Below are 23051 nucleotides of genomic sequence, written 5' to 3' on the forward strand. Positions count from 1 at the left end.
TATTTTTTTCATACTGTAGATGGCTGTGAATGCCATTCATGGTAAGTAGTTTGTGTAAAAGAATACTTTCCCTGTAGTAACATGTGGAAACAGTTTGATAGAATAAAACGAGAAGAAATTAATCATAGTTATTCTGAGCTTCTTTTGCTGGTTCATAGCCAGACCTCATTTAGAATGAAATCCTTAAGAGATGGTAGTGTTTGGTAACATATAAATAATCTTTCACCTAATAAAAAACATTCCAGGACATATTTTTAAACTGTTAGATACCTAGGTTGTCTAAATTAACATTGTTACTTTTATGGAGATGAGCAGTGTCCTAATGCAATCCTTGTTTTCATGGAAAAGTAAGACAAAATTGTTTGTACATTTACCAAATTCACCTCTACAAAATTGACTTTAATGGAGTTCCAAGATGGATGTATTTGTCCTGCTAAGTGTGGCTAGCCCCACAATCTCCAGACACAGTTTCAAAGAAATCAGCTGCTTTGAAGTGATGAAAATATTTCTAATATACTTTTATTTCCATTGTATATGTGAAAGTCAAGTTAATTTAGTCACCCTGCCTTAGAAAAAATAATTTGGGAGTCTTTGTTCAGTACTATTTTGCTTGTCAGAGTTGAAAACAACTCTGATTAAAGAATTCACATTAATAAATGCGAATATTGAAAACATGTAAAAACATGAGAATAGGGGCGTTCTTTTAAAGATAGCACTCATAAGCTATGCTTGTATGTGTTTGACATCAGAATTATTCCTAAGTAAATTGAAAACATTGAATCTGATGCAGTTAGGATGATTGGAATACAAAATGTACGTTTACTTAATGCTACTAGACAGCTGAGAAGATAGAAAAGGGGAGATAAAGGCCATGAATGGAGAAGAAAAGTATTGGTGTAAAAAGTAGAAGGGAGTCATGCTAGAAGGATGGGCAAGTCTGCTTATTTAGGACTAGACTCCAAAGTTTTAGGCTGTGATTGCCACTGACTTGAAGTTCAGGGTTGCAAATCGGCTGTGTAAGTGAACTCTGTGGGTCTGCATCAGTACTTGGGGCCTACTGGGGACAAGGGCGTACCAAAGACATAGCATACTTTTTTTTAGTATGCCAGCCTGCAGGATCTGTGGTTGTCTGAGCTTGTTGCCACACTGTTGTAAAACAAAAGGAATTGTAGTTGTGGTATTTTTTTGTAAGGACTTTGTGACACTGCAATTTTTTTTTCTCTTCCTGGTCCGTATCATTCAACTTGTTAAGCTTTGCAGCCATTTAGCATTCGTTGTTCTGTTGCAAATCTGGCTACTAAAAATGGTCAGATCAGTGATGATGCGGATGTGTTGGTTTTTCATGCTTTTTTTTTGCTTCTGGATATTTGATAACTTGTTTGTGGTAGGTTGTATTCTAGATGTGGAATGTTGGTCTCAGCTGCATAATGCACTGTGTGTTGGGGGTATTTGTAACCTGGATAATTTCTTGCTTGTGATAAAAGCTTCATTTCCCTCCCTAATCTATCTGGAAATTTTAATGGTTTCTTTTTTTTTTCTTTTTTTTTTCCAAATAAAATGAGGATTTTCAGGTTTTAGGAATATTCAGTAAAAAGGTCTACTGCATTGTGTTATCCAGGTTGCTATATTGTGTGTAGGCTTCTGTGGCCTAAGCATTTGACCTTCATGTTGTAATGAAAGGTGTCATCAATACTGCTTGGATTTTACTCCCCTTGAACTGTGTTGTCTGATCTTACAACACACTCTGGTTATGCATTCACTGATTACATGCATCTAAACAATTTCTTGTCAGAGTAAAAGTATGGTAAAACGAGAATGACACAGTGCTACTATTTAGTAGATTAGTATGCCTTGAATCTATTGAAAATACTAATGATACCCTATTATACTGACCTGCATGATGTAAGTAATCTTGTACTCTTTTTTTTTTTTTTTTTCTCCAGTCACCGTTGAGTCTTTACACCTTGAACGTATGCTATAATCTAGGCAGTTATGCAAAAAAACGAATACAAAACTGAGAACCTTTTGTAAATGTTTTTGATTTTTGCTATTTAAAATGTGTTATAAAAGACACCTGTTGTTTCTAAAAGCATCTAGAGGCTGGTTCAGATTTCAGCAGATGGATTGATAAGCTTACTTCCAAGAGATACCAGTCTGTCACTTCTGCTGAAGTTGATGGAATTCTGCGTTCTCAGGTCATTTTAGGACTGTTTTAAGGAAATGATAGAATAAAAGGATGTTTTTTGTTCCAGTATTTTGTCTGCAAAAGAAACTTAAGTTAGCAGTATTTGTTTCAATGTCTGTTATGCTATGAAATATTTATAGACCTTGCCTACGGAAATTTTGATACTTTAATGAATTTATTTAACAAAATATGCAAAAATGGGGAAAAGAAGTGTATGTATTTCCTGGACATGCCAGATTCACCAAAAGCAGTTCTTGACTGTGTTTCAAGTGGAGTGGCTTGTAAGGCTGTAAAGTGGACCTTTAAAGAAATTCAGTTTAACTATCCATTAACTATCCACTTCACATTCAGGAAGGGTGTATGATGCACTTTGTGTATGATTTTGGAAGCAAATCTGAGTCAAAATTATTAGAAATTGGAAGATAAGTACTCTGAGTATGGAAATGTTAATATAAGACCCAGGCACTTGCTTTAGACACACAGGATTTGTATTTTGTGGTAGGTTAATTCAAAGTGTAAAAAAGATCTGTAAAACTATAATGACATCAACAAGTACTTACAATTTTAAATGTGGACAGTTCTAGGTTATAATTTTTTATTTTTTTTTTAATTCATGTCTGAACCTCTTGCCTGAGAGCCAGGCCAAATACCTCTACATTCCTGACATAAATAGCAAGTTGAAGCTTCTCAAACTAAAACAAATAAAATTTGAATACCTGATACTCAGTATATACTTTCTTTACTAATATGGAAATAGTTCTTTGTTACTGATTTATAACCAGAAAACCAACATGGAAATTCTTTGCAAAGAATAAAATATTTGGTGTTGTAACTGAGTAGATGTAGACTAGCTGAATGATTATGTTCTTCATTTACACCCCACAGTCATCAGGGGAAAAAGCTCCTTTGGATACAGTAGTACCTCATTGTATTACTTGCCTTACTGTGCGCTAATGTTTAAGCTTCTGAACTAAAAAAAAATGTAGTCTGTAGCCCTGTCGTAAGTACCTAAATTCCCCCTTCAGTTCATTGGAAGACTGCTAGGAGTGGAATTGAGAAAAAGCTTTGTGCTGAGTAGGGAGGATGTTTGTGCTAACCAGAAGGAAATAGTGTAGAACAAGCCATAAATCTTAAACTGTGCCCCTATTTGGCCTGCATGTGAGAACAAAATTCACAGCTCAGTTCTTCTGTTTTTACATGCCAGATATTATTGGGTTGACACCATGAATGAAGTTACCCGTGAGCCAATTTTGGACGTGCAGTGAGGTCCGTGTAAGCCAGCTTGGGTTTGGCAGCTGTGTTGATGTATGCCAGCTAGAGGATGCTGCCAGAAGCGCTGCAGATACAGCGTTTCCTGCATTAGGGACCCAGCTCTCTTCTCCCATATGAAAAGCAGGGCATACACAGGCTGGTATTTTCCTTTGCTTGATCCCAGCTTCCCCCAGTCAGAAAGTGGCCTCAGGAACCAATGCAGTTCTTGTGTCACTGAGGTGGTAAACTCACCCCTGTGGTGGGTCACATCATGTGGCTGAGGGAGCTAGTGTGTGTGCTGAGGCAGAGAAAGGTCCTGCAGAAAGGAGAGCCAGGACTGAGCCGAACAACCAGCCGGTTGCTGTATCTTGTTTTAGGATTGTAAGGTTTCAACTCAGTGCTGCGCCTCAGAGAGTACGCTCTAATCCACAGCCTGTGGCCTCAGCAGCTGATCATGTGAAGGTTTTCTGTGTAGTGGAAACTTCCTGGCTTTAGTAAGCACTGGAGCGCTGCGTTCTGCTATCAGAGCGTAGAGCAGGCATGGACAGAGTTGTCCTTTTTCGCAATAAAAGCGGAGTTCTTAAAAAATCAAGTTACTGCTAGTTACTGCCTACACAGAATTTCTCTCCCTCACATGATCAGAAGTCAGCCATAACTCTTATTCCTTGTATCAAACTTCATTTTTTCAGTGTCAGGTGTAGTTTGAGTGGACTCGCTGCTTTTTGTGCCTAACTTGTGATCCCTCCTTGGAACGGAGGGAGGGCAGGTAAGACAGTCTGCCACATCGGGCTCAGTTCTGTGGTAAACGTAAAGCAAAACTGTAGTTGCTTGAAAACGCGATTTGTTAAATTTTAGGTGCCATGAAGCTTTCAGTTAATCAAAAAGTTAATTGGGGATTTTAAAAAATTGACATGTTTGGATTTGTTAGAAATTAGATCTTCCTTGAATCTTCTGGAAGAGCTAGGCCTCAGCAAGGCAGGAGATGTGGTTCAGTATTGTCACAAAGATACAGACATTCATAAATTTTTATTGTGCAATAAACCAGATGTCAAGAAAACAATGTGTTTCAGAGCTCTTTTAAGAATATAATTTTGAGTATTTCAATTTTATTTAGAATTGCAGTTTGGTTTTTTGTTCCTCAGAGTGCGTGTTTTACTTCTGAGATTTGGTTATGCAAGTCACATTGTATTCTCTGGGCCTGTTTTGTGCTTAAAATGTAACATGACATGATTGCTAAAAACTGTAATAAAATATTGGATCAGCCTAAGAAATCCTCTTTTGCTAACTGATTTTCTAGAATGGTAACTGTTCAGAATCAAAAATTTCAAATAGACTTAACTAATAGCAGAAAAGCTGTGGCTAGCATGCTACTCCATCTCTTTTCCCATGACCTTCTAATTTTATAATTTTTTTTGTGTGTGTGTGTGACCAATTAAAATATGACGGCAGAGCAAATAACATAGTCCAAATGCCCAGCAGCTGGGACACACAGAGGTAATAATCTATGTCCTAGAATCATAGGAAATAGAGAGGGGAGAAGTTGCAGATAGTTTAGTCTCTCTACTTCTGCTTATGCACAGCTTTTCCTCAAAGTACATCTGTTAAATTTACTCCTCATTTAATACATTGATATATTACTGAAGTTATAGTGATGTTTAGTTCTGTCAGTTTGTCTTTTCTGTTACAGAAGTAACGGATCTTGACTAGAACAGAAAGATGGACTAGGTGACCTCTCAAGATCCTGTACAGACAGTTTTATGATTTCATGGTTCTCACTGATTTTTCTGTACCATGATTTGCCTTTGGATGATAGTATTTTGCGCCATGTAGGGTTTTATATAGGTATCTCTTTCCACATATTGGAAAGAAAAGGTGCTTTTCAGATTTTGAGAAAGTGGTTCAGGTATTTCTTGTCATATGAATCTTTTGAATCTCTTCTTTCCCAACTCCCTGCCTGGTAGTTCATGCATATCAGTACTCTTTGGGCATGAGAAACTGGTTCACATCTCTGTCCTCATTCTGTAAAAGAATGAATTAAGAAGCTGTATTTTAGAGCTCATAAAGTGCTCAACACACTGACTGCATTCCTCTTTGTTTTATTGTTCAGTAGTATGAAAGGCAGAGGGAAGACAAGAAGTTCTTTCTCTTCTGAGAGGAAAAAAACTTTGGGCTCACTTTTAGTGTCACATTCTGCCGTTGTATGCTTACCTGAGGTCAAGAATCTTGTAAGAGTGGACAGGACTCATATGTATGAGGCCAGAATTTGCCAACAGAAGATAAATGAAATAAACAGTAACAGTGCTCTTAATTTATGTGAGTTGACCTATTTTTTTTTTCCTGTGTCAAAGCTCACTAGCCCTCAGAAGATCATACGTGGCTGCAGTGAAAACTTAGAATTCACCATTGGGAGTGTTTTTCTAGATATACTGATTTAAGATGTTGGTTAATTCTGAATGTTTTGAAAAGCATAATTTACTCATTATTATTCATAAAAATAGATAATAAACAGTGTAGTGTAAAGATGCTATTCCCAGTGGTTGGTGGTGTTAGGGAGCATGCTTTTTGCCCTGTGAACTTGATAAGCCGTGTTCTGTCAGTGCATCCTTTTCTTCATTATTACATGGACAGCTCTTGTCCCAGTTATCCTCCTATAAAGTTCATGTGAGCATTTGATAAGTGTTGTTTGAATCATGGGTAACTTTCAGGTATCAAAATGACTAAAACCAGCTAGGACAGTTCTGTTTCAGAGATGCCATAGGTTTTTAATACTACATATAGGTAAAAAGATCAGAGATATATGTTTAATTGGTTTCAGATCTAAGCAAAATCAAAACTGAAATACAAGCGTCTAAATACCTGTTTGGGGGCACAGTGCTGCTGGATACTGAATACTTTCTGATGTATATACTGTGTTCCCAGTGATTTCACTGATAAGTGTGGTTGCTTAGTATTTCAGGTGTTGAATTCAGCATGGAAGAACAAGCTCAATTTTCTGAAACTGTTCTTGTTGCTTATTTCTGAACAGTTTGGCTGAACTGAAATCTGTGAAAGCAATAGGTGTTGTGGACTGTCAACTCAGGTGTGTCTCTTGCTGTTTGATATCTGAATAGGCCTAGAACTGTCCTCACAGAAACTGCTTAATATGCATGTAGAAAAAAGTCTGGAAAACAAACATCTCAGATCTGTACATGTATTTGCAGTAGGTGTTTATGAAGGGCTTAAGTTGGTTTGTTTTGTAAATTGGTCCTCCGTGTGTATACTTATGCAGTCTTCCATTGCTATATTAATGTTAAAAGTCTCATACAAAGTAGTATGACTTATACATTATTAGATACATAAAAGATAACTAAGTAGAAAATGTATTTTAAAGCTCTTTTTTGACTGCAGCTCTGATATACATTAATATATATAACATTTAGGCTTCTGTGTATTTTGTTCCACAGGCAGCAGGAGCAATTCGTCCTCTAGTTTCCACTGTTATTGCCTCTACTGCAGATGGCTGTTTAGACCACTCACTGGAACGTGCGAGGTACAGAGCGAGTGAAATGCCTCAGGCTTTCTTGTTTGATATAATCTACGAAGCATACCAACAGGCAAGACTTTGAAACTTTCTAAGACCTTTTTCCATTTACTTTATTTAAAAAAAACTTCTTTCAAAAGTAGAGATTCAGCATCTATTTCAGATCACATACAACTGTATGAGTATTTTCTGTAGTCTTTTGATGAAAATGCTTTATAATTCTGATCTGTTCAAGTTTTCCAATTATCAAACTGCCAAATACAAGAGGGAGCGAGGAGTCTAAGCTATTGGAAAGACAGATTTGCTTTTAATTTTTATTGTACATTAAATAGGTTACTTAAATGAGTGGGTTAATGTGTTTAAAGTTAGGTATGTATTAAGTATTTATTGTTGACTAAGAGTATCAGTTTTGGATGCACAGTGTAATAATGACATACAATAATATGATGCGATATAGACTTTTAAAATATTGGGATAATATTAATTTGATACATATAGGTAAATAAGCCTTTGATTTGCTTGGTGTTGCATGTGTATTCCACGTGCTTAGATTAATGGCTGAAAATAATATTTATGTAGTCTCGGTTGTCGTTCTCCAATTTTTTCCCAATATGTTACTTTAACATAATCTTTATTTAAGAAAATAGAAATTGTGGGTAGTATATTGAATCCTGACTCTTTTGCCTTTATCCTTCTTGAAGACTGCTTTTGTTTGCCCCACCCTGCATTCAGTTTGCTGGAAACACTCCAGGCTTTCGTCTCAGCGTACTACTTCCTTTTCATTCATCACCTTGTGGAAATTGCCTGTCCTCCAGGTATCTTTGAGACTGACTGGAAGCAGAGCATTTCTTCATTTGTGACTTGGAATTATTTTTCACTCCAGTAATGCTGACAGTCATACTTTCCATCAGTCAGAGTAAACAAGCCCAAATTACTGATCTCCACCTTCAGAGAGTACGTAGCTTAGAAGTCACCACCAGCAGAACGAATGTGTGGACAGGCGATGAAGAAGAAACAGTTGCTTAATTGTTCAGTAATTGTTTTACTTAGAAACGCTGGCACAAATTCCATGTCATATCCTTTATGCATGATACTTGAAGCTATTCTTAGATGCTGAAGATGAAGGGCTATCCAAGACGAAGAGCTACTCAAGTGATTGGACTAGCTCCAATCTTTTTAGTTCTAATGGGAAGCACGGGGATGTTCTTGGTGTATAGGGGTAATACACAGCTGATACTTCTAAGTGAGATTCTGGCTTGAACGTAGTCGGTATACTAATGATAAAGGCAGCATATATATCTATAGAACACATCTCAAGAGACAACAGCTGCTGTTGGTTTTGCAAATGTTTCTTCCTTGTTGGTGTATCTCTTGGCAAATTGCACGTTTATGTGGTGTTGCTCGAAAAAACCACCAAAAACAGCCCCCTATTTTTTCCTTCTGCATTTGCTCTTAGTTTGCAGATACAGTAGAGCTGGCAAATACATAAAAAGCTTTTGCCCGAAATGCCTTGCTCAAAAGGCAACTATATTTGCAGTCCCTGTGCTCCTCTGAATACTGTTCTCTTCTCACATATGCACTCCATCAGTCGTCTTTTTTGTATCCCTCCTCTTTCAAGAACAAACCACCAAAGTTGTTAGCAAGCAACTAAGGCTATGGTTCCTTGTCCCCAGTTCCCTTTGCATTGGCTAGATTCTGGTCATTTAAATGCTCTGTGCCTTGGAGCTCTCAGAAGGATAACACTTCACTAAACCTCTCAACTCATATTGTTTGCTAATTATTTATGTTTCAATGGTCTCTAACTGTCCAAGTCAAGGATTAAGACCCTATTGTTCTGGGAACTGTACAAACAAATAAAAAAAGATAGATAATCGTTGTCCTGAAAAACTTGGTCAAGCTACTGTAAGACAGATTTTTGTTGCAGGAATGGATGCAGCTTATGATGCTTTGATGCTTCCTAAATACTAACATACCCATAATTAGTTCCCACAACAACCTGGTGAAGTATGTAAGTATCATCGTACAGATGATCAAAAAAAGATAAAATAATTTTTTACTCATGTTGCAGGTCATTCACAAAGCTGGGAATGAAATTAATTTTGGCTGACTTGGCACGGGATCATGATCCCACTCCTGTGTATTTTATACAGTTGTGACCTTTATGCAACAGCAGTGTGGGGAAAAACAAGTCAAACATGCATTCCTTAGAAAGAAACTGTCCATTTTTGAATGTCCAGATTTGAATTACTGCTTCAAATAACGTAGACTTTTCAGTTACATTGTGGGTAATGTGGAATACTGCTTTCAAACTCTCTCTCTATTTAAATGCATCATCTGATGTGAGTAGGTAGATTTAAAGAGTTTACTTCTGGATGTCCAGATGTGTGCCTTTTTGTGAATGTAAGAGCAGTGAGTATCTCAACCACTAAGTTGCAACATTCAATTAGAGGTCAGCTGTCTGATCCTTACAGGTTTGTTGTCTATAGTCTTTTTTTGCTGCTCTTGTCTGGAAAGACCAGACTAGTGCTCTTTCTCCTTCTATTGCTGTTTTGAATGTATTTAGAGCTAGAAAGTGAAACAGAACAAGGTCTTACAAAAAAAAGATTAGTCAGGATGAGTTTGGTACAGTGCTCTGGGTCATGCTCTGTTTGTGTTGAGAAAGGTATGTGCTCTGAATAATTAGAAAAGATAAGGTGGGCACCTGAAGGAGATAAGGAGACCATCAATTCAGGAAATCATTGAACAAAGAAAATTTAAAGATTTACTCCACCTAGATCCCACCTATTATGAATGGAATGATTGGGTGTCAAAATCAAATGAGTATTTATGTAAAGATGTTGTGTAACCTCTCAGGGAAAACTGTATAAAATACCTAACTTTTCACTGAAAAATTTGGAGCTAGTTTGTCTGGTGCGAATCGGCTAGCTCCCCAATGTTGCACGAAATAAATACCTTTGCTGCTTAAAGACAAAATTAATCTCTGAGCAGTTACTCTGTGCCTTTTTGGCATCAAAAGGAATAAGCTATTAACACTATTAAAATATGTAAAAATAAGGTTGTATGGTCTTTATCAAATTAAAAGTAATTTCCTTAGAAAACTTTTTCTTGCTTGATTAAAAAGTTATAGTAATGATTGGGGGGAAAGTATATGTCTTGTACATAAAATGAATTGAAGCAGATACAACAAATGCCAAAGATTGGTTTACAATATTATCACAAAATATACGTATACTGCAGTGAATTCCCTTTAGATTTGGTGCAAAAAATCCAGCGCAGATTTTGAGGACATACTGTCAGGTTGTTTGCATGCATTTAATAGTGATGCATCTCGTTTTTGTGTGCTGGATCTCAATTTAGTTTTCACTTTTACCTTTTCTCTGTTGCCTAGAACATATATATTCCAAACAGCTCTTCTTCCTTCAGATACATCTTGCTTTCTGATTTAACTGTGATGAAAAAGACTTCTGATATCATAACCATTAACTTTCCAGCTTTATAGTAGTGCTGTTGAACACTTCTAGAATTTTGTTGCTCAAAATTGCATGCACTCCGTTGTCTTTGTAATGACTTTTAGAGCTCATTAAACAAACACTCTTCATCACTTGCATATCTGATATTTAGGCCACCTTCAACAGGGCTTTTCAGGGATTAAAACCCAGTACTTTTATTTTTTTAATGTGATTTTCCTGGCTTTGGGGTTCTTTATTGCAACCACTTTGTGGAAGGAAAAAAAAATAATAATGACATCTACTTAGAGTCTGTTTGGTCAGTTACCTAGAAACAGTGTTAAATATTCCATCCATTGCGTCTGAACTATGCTATGAAATAGTTTCTGCTGCTATTTTTTGCTCAGGTTTTGTGAAAGAATCAGGTTCTGTGCATGCATTATAGTGTTTTCAAAAGGGTTTCTTGTTAACCACTAGTCACATCTGATTTTAATAGGTGTATTAACTTGAAATCTTCTGTTCTTTGGGACAGTCCTCTCACACTTCCGTAATGTTTCTTGATCCTGATGGGGAAATTATTTCATCTTTCTACTTTGCTATTTTAAGGCATCCAAGCTTGCAAAGTAGGGTTGGTTTGTTTGGTTTTAATCCCCGGAGAAGTAAATAAATCTGAAATGGGAAGAGCAATCAAGAAAAAATTGTGAGGTACTGAATACTGCTAGGTCTTCTGATGGTTAATTTTGAATATTTTTTTCTAACCATACTCAAACAATAGTATAGATTTATAAATATATTTCCTTAAAAATAATCTCGATCTTTTTCAGCTAGCATCAATTTTAGTGTCAGTTAGTGGTGGAAGCAGCCTTATTGATATGTCTGTGTGTATGCTTGCGAAGAAAAAAACCCCGACTTTCAGACATTCCGTATTTTTTCTTTTCTATTTGGGAAATGCAAGCAGTTTGAGAGCCATTGTTGTTTCTTGGTGAAGAAAGAATTGGGACTTCTTTGTGTTGGCCTTTTTGTGATGCAGCAGGTAGGTGGGGGTGCTTTTCAGTACTTCAGGGAAAGCTTTTCAGTATTCTGCCTCAAATGATAATGGCTCCAGTGCAGAAGGATCAGAAGACCACTGTTCAGGAAATAGCTGCTTCTTGCACTGCAGAATAGTGGTGCTGATTTTAATGTTTATAAAGTTTCTGTTACATTGTTACACGTTTTATTTTTAATTCAGGATACCTCTTGGCCCCTGTACTGAACATCACATAAACCAGACTAAAAACATTTAAAGTCAATATCGAAATTGAGCAACTTTTCAGAGCCCACAACAGCCAGTGGAGCTAAAATGATATCTTGATAGTCAAAGTCAGAATAGCAAAGCCTTTTATGTTGTTAGAGCACTCGGCTATAATAAATGAATAGGCATAATGGGATTTTGGAGGATACAGGCACCTACCCCCTATATGTAATGCTGCTTAATGCTTTCTGTTGCAAGTCTCTGTGTTCAGTTGGTTGTATGAAGCATGGGAAACCTGGTTACTTCTGTTTCAGTGAAGTATTTTGGCACATCCACTTTCTAGTAGGACTTTGGAATTTGGTGTTGGGATGGTCCTGAGGAGAGAAAAGGATGAATCGTACAGGCCTCCTTACATATGCTTGTGAGTGTTACTGTATGACTCATCATATATATGCCTCCTTACCTCATATTCTTAGGAAGTACAGCACTGCTTTCACGCCCTTCAATTTGTCAAATTTGTAAAATTTAAAGAAGTTATACATTTATAAAATTTATGAAAATTGTAGCTTTTATTTCTGTGATGAGTACTTCACACAAGGTGGACAAGTGACAGATGCAAACAACTGCAAGGGGAGAAAGAGATATATTTATAATGTGTGTGGTATCTTGCAAGCAGGATGCTTTACCTTAGCATGGATTTTTCCTTGGGATGTTGGGTAAAAGGCCATATAAACGTGTTAAAGGGATAAACGTAATGTTGCATTGGTGCTGCTATTAGTTTTGGTGTGTCCTAATTTGTGAGTTCTCGTTTTCTGCACAATGTATTGAACCATACCACTAACCTTCAGTAAATATTAGTACTGGACAAGTTAAACCTTTTAAAATGAAAAATACAAATCTCTAATAACTAGCAATACCTGTGGAGAAATTGTAAAATTGCAGAAGCCATGATTTACTTCAGTTCTAACCTACTTGGGACAAAACCAGCCAGTTGGAAATTTTTTTTTAAGTGAATAAGAATTAAATTCCTAATACTTGGAAATGCATGTTTCTTTTCTATTCTTGTCAGCCCTAAGGGAAATCAGAAAAGTTTAAGTGTTAATTGAAAATCCACCCTTTCCAAAGATAGCAAATAAAGGATAAATTCCTTAGACCAGACTTGTTCATTTTTGCTTAAGGTAGTTTCATGTTTCTGTTCAGCATTTTAATTTAAATAGGAGCAAACATGAAGTATGATCCTGTAAGCCTGGGTGGGGGTGGGGGGAAGACTTCACTTACTAGAAGTCAAGTGTTCCCCTGGAGCAGTATCTTTTATGGAATTAGAGTATCAGGAAGTCAGGTAGACTACCTTTGTCCTTTAATCAGAGTAGGCTGAGACTGATTTTTCTAATACCTCTCTCTGGCATATTGTGAAATGCGCAGAGATCTCGGAGATCTTTTATCTTTAACACAAAGGATCTTGTTGTATCATGTCATGTTAGTGTACGAAGTAACACAACCATGAGATACAAAGGCTGAAATACCCAAATATAACAAAGCATTGTGTATTTGAAATTTGCCGAAGTAAGGAAGGTAGCAGGAACCATTAAAAAGCTTTGCCTTTCCTGATCTGGCAGAGAAACAGATGAAGATGGAAGCAGAAGAGTGGCATGCGGAAGGTCCTGACTAGTTTCTGTGTCAGAGGTATAAGCAAAAAGCCCAGCAAAGATGATATGACGTTTAGAGAGTTGTCAGCATGAATGATGAGGATACAATAGAATTGTTCACCAATGTGACCAGTCTGGTGAAGCCAAGTACCTTGTAAGAGGGAAGAGCTACACACAGCTGAAGAAAGGGTGGGACATGTTAGAAGGCTGTTATGCAGGAATCCTTCACGTGTGGATGGCATGGCAATATGTGATCACTACTTAAAGATAGACTGATAAGTTTATATCAATCTTAATTTTAAAAAACAATTGTGATATACTATTTTTTTTCCCCCCTGGTAATCTTGTATATGTTGTTTTACACTTAGCCTCAAGATCTTCTGTACCTGGGAAAATTTACCAAATCTACAGTATTTTTGGGGGGAGTTGTCTTGCATATGTAGTTAGTTTAATCATCTGTTGATAATAGACTGTTTGTAGATTATGGAATTTTATATTTAGCTAATCAGAACAATGAAGTTGAAATAAAAGGAACAGGAAGCAGGAATATTCATTGAAGGAGGATGGTCTTCAACATGTTTAGAGATGTTTCTCTGATGCATGTCTATAACCTACTTACAGATACATGAAACGGATGGACCTTAGGGATTCAATCTAATCTGTGTAGAAACTATGTAGAGATTAGTATTTTTTGGGACTACACTGAATTAATACATCCGTTCGTAGCCAACATTACCCACTTTGGGATAATAAGCAATAACATATACATACGGGATGTTACAGCATCTGCCTGCATAGGAGAGAGCTGCTATATATAAGCATAGTAATGACAAGATACAAAATAATAGTGTGTCAGGGAGAATCATGCAAATACTTTGATGCTAAATTCTGGGAGGCAGATGTTCTTCCACTCCCCCAAAAAATCATTACAAGATGTTCACAGATGGGGTTGAGAGCGGGGAGAAGAGATATTCTGCAAACTGTCCAACCTGGCTCTTAGTAGAAGTAAAGGAAATCCCAAAATTCTCATCTAACAAACCCCTGAGAATGTTCAGGGACGATTTTGCCAGAGTAAGAAAGGAAGTTGGCTTTGGCTATTGTTAGGCCCATTGTAGAAGTATTTGCTCAAAGTATTGTCTTTTCTGTATGTAAATAATAGGGAGTGTATTCCATGTGGATTTTGTAAACTTCTAAAGTGCTTTTTGAAAGGGCACGACATTACTGGGATTCTTCTTCAAACATGTGTGAAGCATTTTAGTATCCTCTGTAGCAGGGAAGTGGAGTCAGCTGTAGCAGTTTAGTAATATTTTGGCATAGGTCAGGCAAATCCTTCGAGGCAAAATGTCTAGACCGATTTGGGGATTTTCCTGTGGGTTCATTCTTTGTTAAAGAGATCAGTGTCTGTCAAATTAATATTGCCAGGAGCAACAGGCGATTAAATGAACAGCAGCGGACAAATTGTTGACTAAAACCTTGGCAACTTTGGGAGCAAGGGTCAGATTCAGAAAAAGGCCTGAACGGTCAAAATGTAATGGAGGCAGAATGTGGTCATTTAAATCTAATGCTGGAATCCTGAGAAAGAACCCACTGCTCACCTCCCTCCTAAGACTAAGGATATCTGAATATTCAAGACATCTCAACTTCTCTTTTTTTTTTACATTCACCAAACAAGAAACTTTGTTTATGCCAAGGCATCTAAGTTATGGCAAGGCTGAACAGCTTAATATTTACCTCCTGTAAACATTCACTTGGAGAGACAAGTTTTTAGCTTGATACTGTTCAGTCGTGATTTGGTGATGTGGATCAAAGCTGTTTGTTTTTGTAGTGTAGAAACACTGAAAAAGAGATCACCATTGTTTTTAACATGACAAAAAGTAGGTAAGATATATAGATTTTATCATAAGCTGTAATGGGTTGTTTCTTGGCCTTCAATTTACCTCATTTTTCTTCAAATGTATTTTGCGGTTTCTGTATGCTCTGTGTGTGTATGGACATCTATTTTGTTTTCCACCACCCCCAGCTTTCATCACCAACTTTGCTTTTGTATTTTGTAGTTGTATGTTCAGGTCTTCTGAATATATGCCATGTAACATCATTGTTGTGTTTTTCCTAATTCTGCATTCTGGGTTGTGTCTATAGGTTTTCTTCCTTTTCATCAACTGTATTCTGAAATACTGAATCAAGAATTGATTTGTGAATGAGAAGAACTAACTAAAATAATAGTAATGTACTACTTGTATGATTTGTATGACAGTACTACAAGCCAATGCTGCTCTTTGTATGGAGTTCTAAAGACAGCATACTTCCACCTGCCTATGAAATTTAATAGGTAATTACAGTTTTAGTGTAACTGCCTACTTGATTGGTCCAAATCAACCTACTTGGCTGAATAGTGAAGCAGCATGGAATATTTCAGTTTGTTGAAATTCCTACTGCAGTTCCTTTGATGGTATAATAATACAGATTTTAATTAGCTGTATACTAGTGTCAAGATGGGGGATATCTGTGAGTTTTTCAATGTGCAATCTAAGCATATGAAATAACCTAACAAAAGAAGCCTTTCTGCTGATTTGTCCATGGGTCATTAGGATTTTAGATCTGATTGTTTGACAAGGAAATCTGTGTAGCTCCTAAATGTTGGAAGAAAACAAAATATCTCATTTCTCCTTATATGAGAAGTTTTTACTTTTTTAACAGCGTCTCTTCAGTGTTGTGGTCCATTTCAGCTTGGATTTTATTTCTGGTTTTAATCCCATTAAAAAAAATATTTCTTTGGAAGTTCAGTAGAACCTGAGTTCTGTTCCATTTCATTCCTGCTGAAAACTGGTAATTTTTTGGTTTTGATGCAAAATTCCAATGGAGCTAATTTTTTGATTATGCAGATTTGCAGAGGATTTTGATCTGCCCTTCTCCATTCATCTTCAGGCTGATGCACACAGACTGTTGCTTAAATACATGGTTGTCAGCCTCGCCTAAATTAATATCCTAATTTGTGAAGTCTTTATGTTGGGAGTCCTGAGATGTTTTCAAAAGAGATTTTACAGTTACTTCATCTGGCATCTATTTACCCTAGCAGCTTTGTTCTGCGATTTAGAGGAATAAGTATTTTTCCCCTTTCCCTGTCCTTAAAACCTACTCAATTCTACAGAATTCTTTTCAAGATAAATATACTAAGTGAATTTTGTCAGTAATGCCTTCATTTATTCAAAACCTGAAGCTAGATTGGTGGTCTGTTGAGAAAACTATGCTAGTTTAGATAGCTCTGTACTTGATTAGTTTTTTGGCGCAATGGTAGAGCCAGGATTTTGTATGAATCCCCACCTTGCCCTAATTAATTTCTGCCACAAGAATGTTTGGAGAAATTCTAATGCCTTGCATAAGAAAAAAAAGTCTTTTTGCTAATGGGATAATTACTTCCATTTTATGGCACTCCTCGTCCTGTAGGATCATAAAGCACTTGCAAATCCACATATTGGCTCTTGTAACTGGTGTGGTGGTGCAAAGCTGCCACACCCTGGGTAAAATCTGGGATCTCTGTACCAGTGAAAAGGCATTTTGAATTCAGGTACTGTTTGGAGGGTGTATGTTAGAGGGAGACCCACTGCAATTATTCTAGTTGGAAGTTAGACTGGATTGTGAAGGTATTGTTGTGTTACTGGATTTACCCTTATAAGTGTTCTGTATCTGCAAGAATCACCCATTTGGCACAGGCTCAAAAAATGCTGAATAGAGAGTGAGAATCACTATGCAGCATATGGGAGACCACCCATCTAAATTGTCATCTGCTGCTTGTTTTGAGAAAACTAAGAAGAAAACAAGGTAGTGATGCTAGAGCTTTTAATCTCATAGCTACTGACAGTTTAGTGTCTCTCAGAAGGCAAGGAAAAGGACCATTTATGATCTTACATCATTTCAAGAGGTGATTCTCAAGTAAATTGTTCTGAGAATGTGAATAATCTTACCTGTTAAAAATATTTTTAAAATAAAGCATCCATTTTAACTTGGTCTGAATTTGGCTCACCTCTGCTTCTAAGGCTGATTTCCCCTTGTTTGCTTAATTTTAGAACTTGGTATATTTAGAACTCTCTTTACTGGGAGAATGTAAACAATCACTCTTTTACATGTTCTTAGAATAACCTAAATACTCTATAGTCTTCTACATTGGGACAGTATTTTTGTCTGTCTTGTCCATATAACCATTTGCCAAATATTTTTCTAATTTACAAGATAATTTTCTAAAGTGTAAACAATGAGTCCTAACAACATATTTTGACTACTACTGTTGCCACATAGAATATTAACATTTTCTTCGTGGCATTGTAACTAAATTAGGACTTTTTTAAAAGCTGAAAATGTATATGAGCTATGAAATTCCATGTTCAGCTGCATGCTCAAAATGACTCCTGTGTGCTTTTCTGATACCAGAAAAATCAATATTGTCTTATGGTTACTCAGGACCTGTTTTATGAAATCAATTAATTAATAACTAGCTCTTAGTTGCATCAGGTATTTAATCTTTATATCAATACTAAAGTTTATTCTCACCTAGTTTGTGTTCTCATTTTCATTATACTAGTTTGTGTGGAATTTGTTGAAGTAATATTAGGAATATATTTACTGGTATGGCACAAAGAAAGACTGTTTGTTTTTTTGGTGATCTGTTAGTTTCAGGATTGTATGTGTAAAATGGGACTTCACCAGCAGTGATACTCATCCCAGTTACCTGTCATATGGACACAATGCATTCCGAGTCCTGGCTGCTAGGGCATCTTGTGCCCACACTGCAAATGATGTGCTTCAGCAAGTGCCCTTGCATATGACTTTTCACCTTGATTCCACCAGAAGGGAAATGACTTTGAGCTTTCCAGCAGCACAGTCAAGGGCATTTTGTATGGTTCTGAGTGGGGATGCAGGAAAGATTTGCACAAAAAAGAACCTCTCCTGCACACTACATTGGTAACGTAGACACAACCCTTGGCATTTCTTTTTTTTTTTTTTTTTTTTTTTTTTGCCTACTGGTGCCCTTCTTTCCTCAGCAAAGCACCTCCAGTTATTCTCGATTAAATTTTTATTCCTTAATAGCAAAGCTGCACTTTCCACCCTCTCTCTATATGTTGGTCATGATTTATCTAGTAGAACCTAGAAGACCTCATTCTCTGGAAGGATTGAATTATGGATGGGTATGTAAGGGTTAGGGCTCTCCATCTAGTTTTCAAAAAATACTAATTTTTTTTCAAAATGATAGTATTAGTGATTTTATGATTTTGGTGTGAAGTTGAGCACACGTACTTCTTTTCTGGGATGGTTGGTTTGTTTGGACCTCTGCTTTTGCAGAGACAGAAGCAGTAGCAGCCAGGCTAAGATTAAGACTTAAAAAGTAGGCTTTAATCATAAATCATTTAGGTTGGAAAAGACCTTTAAGATGATCAGTTCCAACCATTAGCCTAACACTGCCAAGTCCACCACTAAACCATGTCCCTAAGCATCACATCTACACATCTTTTAAATACCTCCAGGGATGGTGACTCTACCACTTCTCTGGACAGCCTGTTCCAATGCTTGACCACCCTTTTGGTGAAGAAATTTTTCTTAATATCCAATTTAAACCTTCCCTGGTGCGACATGAGGCAATGATACAAACAATCATAGTAATCTCCTAGAGTATCTGCAAGTATCTTAAGGCATGGATTTAAGAGCAGAAAAGGTAGTTTATGCTTTCTCAAAAGAATTTTCAAACTTGCTCTTTCTGTTTCTTTTATCCAGAGTCACACTTAAGGATGCTGGGGCTGGGACCTAGTTTTGTGATTATACTTCAACTTCTGTTTCATTTTGAGGTCAGAGCTGGAAAATGACAGTCAATAAAATGGATGTATTTTCTAATTGTCGGTTTACCTTATTTCAATGTTATTGTTGTAGTGATTCATTGATGAATCTAAATCTAAGTAAATGACTTAGCAATTTTGATAGAATGGGGCACTGAAAACAAGGGTTTTTCAATCCAGGTCATTAGTCCTAGATCCTATCTTTTCACCTGTGATTTGTTGCTTAGCAGTTAAAGGAATTTGTCCCAGATGGACAGAAATATCCACATAATATTTTTTTTCTTAGAACTCACACAATGATTTTAATTTATGCTCAGTAGTGCAAACTTTGATATTAGTTCTCTGCATCCGTATGCATTTATGAATCCCGCTGAGTTTCTGCTTTTACATGTTGTGACAGTGAATTTTTCAAGCAAATTTGTTTTAAAAGAAACAAACAAAAAAAAGCAAAGTTATCCCCAACCTTAGCTAGCAGCTAAAACAGTGATAGGGAAAGCACATTTCTTGCCACCCACACTGCATGTTTGTCCTCTGCATTCTTGCTTCTATGGGACTCCTACTGCCTAGCAGTGAGTTGTGTACAGTGAAGAGTAATTGTCAACCTCAACATAAAGAGAGATTATAAACTACTTTCTAAGAAGACTAATAGGAAGAAAATGTGTAGCTGACTTGACTTGGGAGCTCGTATGTCTACAGCAGGAGTATAGAACATGATTGCTGGTGATGGCAGTGGGAACTGCATTCATTGACCCAGAACATTTATTCCAGAAAGGGAAGAACCAAAATTACTCTTTAATTTTTAACTTTTACTATTAAAAAGATACTTGAAAGCATTGCTTGTTCTTAATTCTTGTCTCAATAGTATTTTAAACCTTCAATTGTACGTTTTGTTCAATTTTGTAGAATCTTAGAATGATTTATGTTGGAAAAGACCCTTAAGGTCATGTTTTCAATCAAAATTGACACAGGTGTAGAGTTCAGTGATGTTAGGTCCCTATATAGTTTTCGAAAAATCAGTGAGTGTGAGGAGCAGGGAAACTCAAATGAATGCCTTCATTGAGAGGAGGCTGGAGCCTTAGAACCTTCAGGCGCTTAGGCTTTCAGCTCCATGGCTGAAATGCAAATTCAGCTGATGTCCTCGGTTTTTCTTGGTCATACACCTTTCAGCACATGGGATCTTGGAACCAATCTATGCATAAATTCCTTAAGAGGTGTTTAGTGGACTTAGGATCACCTCAAGTACCAAAATATTTCAGTGGGCAGTCTGGAAGTATTCAGGGGATCTGATGATAGAGTGCAGGGAAATCATGGCATGTTTGGAGTTACTGCAGTTACTGCAGTGACAGGCATTGGGATATAGATACAGATCTGTAGAAAACCAGGCTTGCTTAAGTCTGTTACGCAGTAAATTGCTGTATCTTTGTTCTCTTCACTGTGATACTCAGTTTCCTTATTCACGTTTCCTCTTCCTGTTATTGCTCACTTAGCTTGGTGTATTGCTATAGGCTGAGTGCTTGTTGCAAATCCACTGTTGGATTCAGCACTTTTTGGTTTCCTTGGTAATGAACATGGCAAAAATAATTCTTTATAAAAGACAATAAAAACAGGCCAGTTCAGGTTCAACAAGAGCTTGTGTCTGCTGCTTTTTTAGCTTGGCAAAACGTTCCTGATGATGAACGTTCATGATGTACTCTGTCATTTCAGCAGTGGAAACTTTATTTGCAAGGATCTGGAAAAATCATAAAGCTCTGCTATCATTAATTAGTTATACATTTAAATTGCAAGTGCTCTGATACTGTTATAGAATGGATTTACATCAAGGGTAAAATGGAGATGCTGCTGACAATGGAAAAAGTACTAAGGATGCCACAGCCAATGATGACAGAAGTGTAAGAGACTGATTCTATACAGGCTTTAATGGTACCTATGTAAAGGAGCAAATCTGAAGATTTTCTTTCAGTGAATAAATAAAGAATATTGATTTTGCTTCCTTATTCTAAAACTAAGGAATGATGAAAAAATAAGAAAATGACAGTGCTGTAGTGAAAATTTTAATTTCGTCTGTGTTTGTTCTGCTGTATGTTTACCAGTTCCCATATATCTATTCAAAATCTTTTATCAGTATAAAGATACAGTAAAATAGTGCATATTAACAGTAAAAGCAATTGTTAATGTTAAATACTGTGTTTTTAATAATTTTACTTGTTCAAAGTATTATATTGGAAACAAGTTAGCTTATGGACTATTATTAAGTACCAGGGAAATACAGGCTGTGTAGCTGCTCCTTTCTCTAACCCCTTGTTCAATGTTTATGGCTAAGCAACAACAGTATAGTTTGCATTTTAAGAAGTAATATTATTTATCAAAATATTTTCAAACTTATCTAGGGGGCAGGGGAAGAAGAATTGGTTTAATGCCAAAATCTGGATCTCACTCCACCCACAGCACTGTATTCAAACATCCACTCTTGGAAAACAAACAAAAAAACCCACCCACAAAAAAGTTCCCCAAACTACCTATTAGAATGCCTTTGAATATTCAGCAGTTCAAAAACGTTTTTAAATATCATATTTCCTTCTGTGTCATTTAAAGAGCTAAACTAATCTATTTTCTTTCTTTTGTGGATATTTTTTGTGCCAATATGTACAGATGTTTCCACCATTTCAAATCTGTGGTCTGAAACTTAAATTATGTCTATTGTTTCACAAAGCTATGTGTGCATGTCAAGTTCAGTTAACTGTACTCCGTCAAACTTGATGTTAAAAAGCTTTTCAGTCAAAAAGAGACTTTAGAAATAGTAAGAGTTTTAAACAGATTGTTACAATGTAAGTCGGCTCTAGGTGTACAATGAAATACATACAGACAACTCAGGATGAGAATGTGTGCCTGGGTCAGTAAGAATTTTCCTCATGGGAATTTTACAACTTTTTATTGTAGGCACTCCCTGATAATGCTTTGTTTGTTAACTGAATTTATTAGAACAATATAGAAGCCTTCAAATTCTGCACCGTAAATATGGATTTAAAATTCCACATGTGGAGCTGCTTAGCATATGGATAATATATAAACTAAACTGGTCTTGAGCTGATACTTCCATTTCATTGTTCTTCTCTGACATCAGTGTATCAGACTTGCAGAAGAGTACACTGTGACAGTATGTTTAGGTTTAAACAATTACAGATAATTAGAGTGGTAAATGTCATGATGTACAAGTGTTAGTGAGTATGGTTTTTATTATTACTTTGCTTTGTGTCATATTTTATCCCTTGAAGGCAGTAATACCCTCAAGATGCTTTAGCCCATTTATGGAACTTCTCCACTCCCTATTAATTATCTGTAATTAAGACCTTGCTAAAAAGTTGGAATTGCTTAGTCTTGTCCTAGTATCATTTGTTACACATATATTTAAAAACAATTTTTATTGAAAGTAAATTCTTTCACAGATAATTTTTCTGAAATTCTCTCCCATTCCAAAGGAAGAAAAAAAAATAAAATCTGTATGTTATTCACATTAGTAGAAAATAGCTTGCATTTTCCTTAAAATCAAACAAAACAGTAAATGTTATGCTAATAAATATTTGGAACTGAAAGTTACAAGGCCATTCGGGTTTCCTTGGCAATGTGTCTCTGGACCTCTTTACTGAAGAGATTGCTCAGTTTTACATATTCTGGAGCTAGTTTCCTATTTCTTTATCTTTTCTGTTGACCTTTCTTGTATGTTGATTCTTTAAATAATATAAATGATTGCTGCTTAGTTTAAAAATATTCCAAAGTGTCTTTTGGAAAACCCTATTTTCTTTAGTATTTTGGAAGAAGTCTTTCTTTTTAAATTACTCTATCTTCTTATGTCTGTTTTGTTTTGTTACTTGAAGCACTTCTGTAGAGAAGTATAACATTTAAATTACTTTTCTTTCTACGTGGGATGTTTAAAAGCATCTTCTTTTTGAATG

The 23051-nt window shown here is 36.3% G+C and overlaps 1 protein-coding gene across 3 annotated transcripts in view; it reads left to right on the forward strand.

The window, feature by feature from the left end:
* CRPPA (CDP-L-ribitol pyrophosphorylase A) overlaps positions 1-23051 on the forward strand; it is a 125508-nt gene that overhangs the window by 18478 nt on the left and 83979 nt on the right. For 2 of the 3 annotated variants that reach the window (XM_040592564.1, XM_040592562.1), the window contains exon 3: positions 6880-7029. The exons of the other annotated variant lie outside the window; for it this stretch is intronic. In XM_040592564.1, coding sequence (XP_040448498.1) covers positions 6880-7029 — 150 coding nt within the window. The remainder of the gene's footprint in view (positions 1-6879; positions 7030-23051) is intronic. 3 annotated transcript variants of the gene reach the window in all.

Source organism: Falco naumanni, chromosome 4 (assembly GCF_017639655.2).
Source record: "Falco naumanni isolate bFalNau1 chromosome 4, bFalNau1.pat, whole genome shotgun sequence".
Taxonomy (NCBI): Eukaryota; Metazoa; Chordata; class Aves; order Falconiformes; family Falconidae; genus Falco; species Falco naumanni.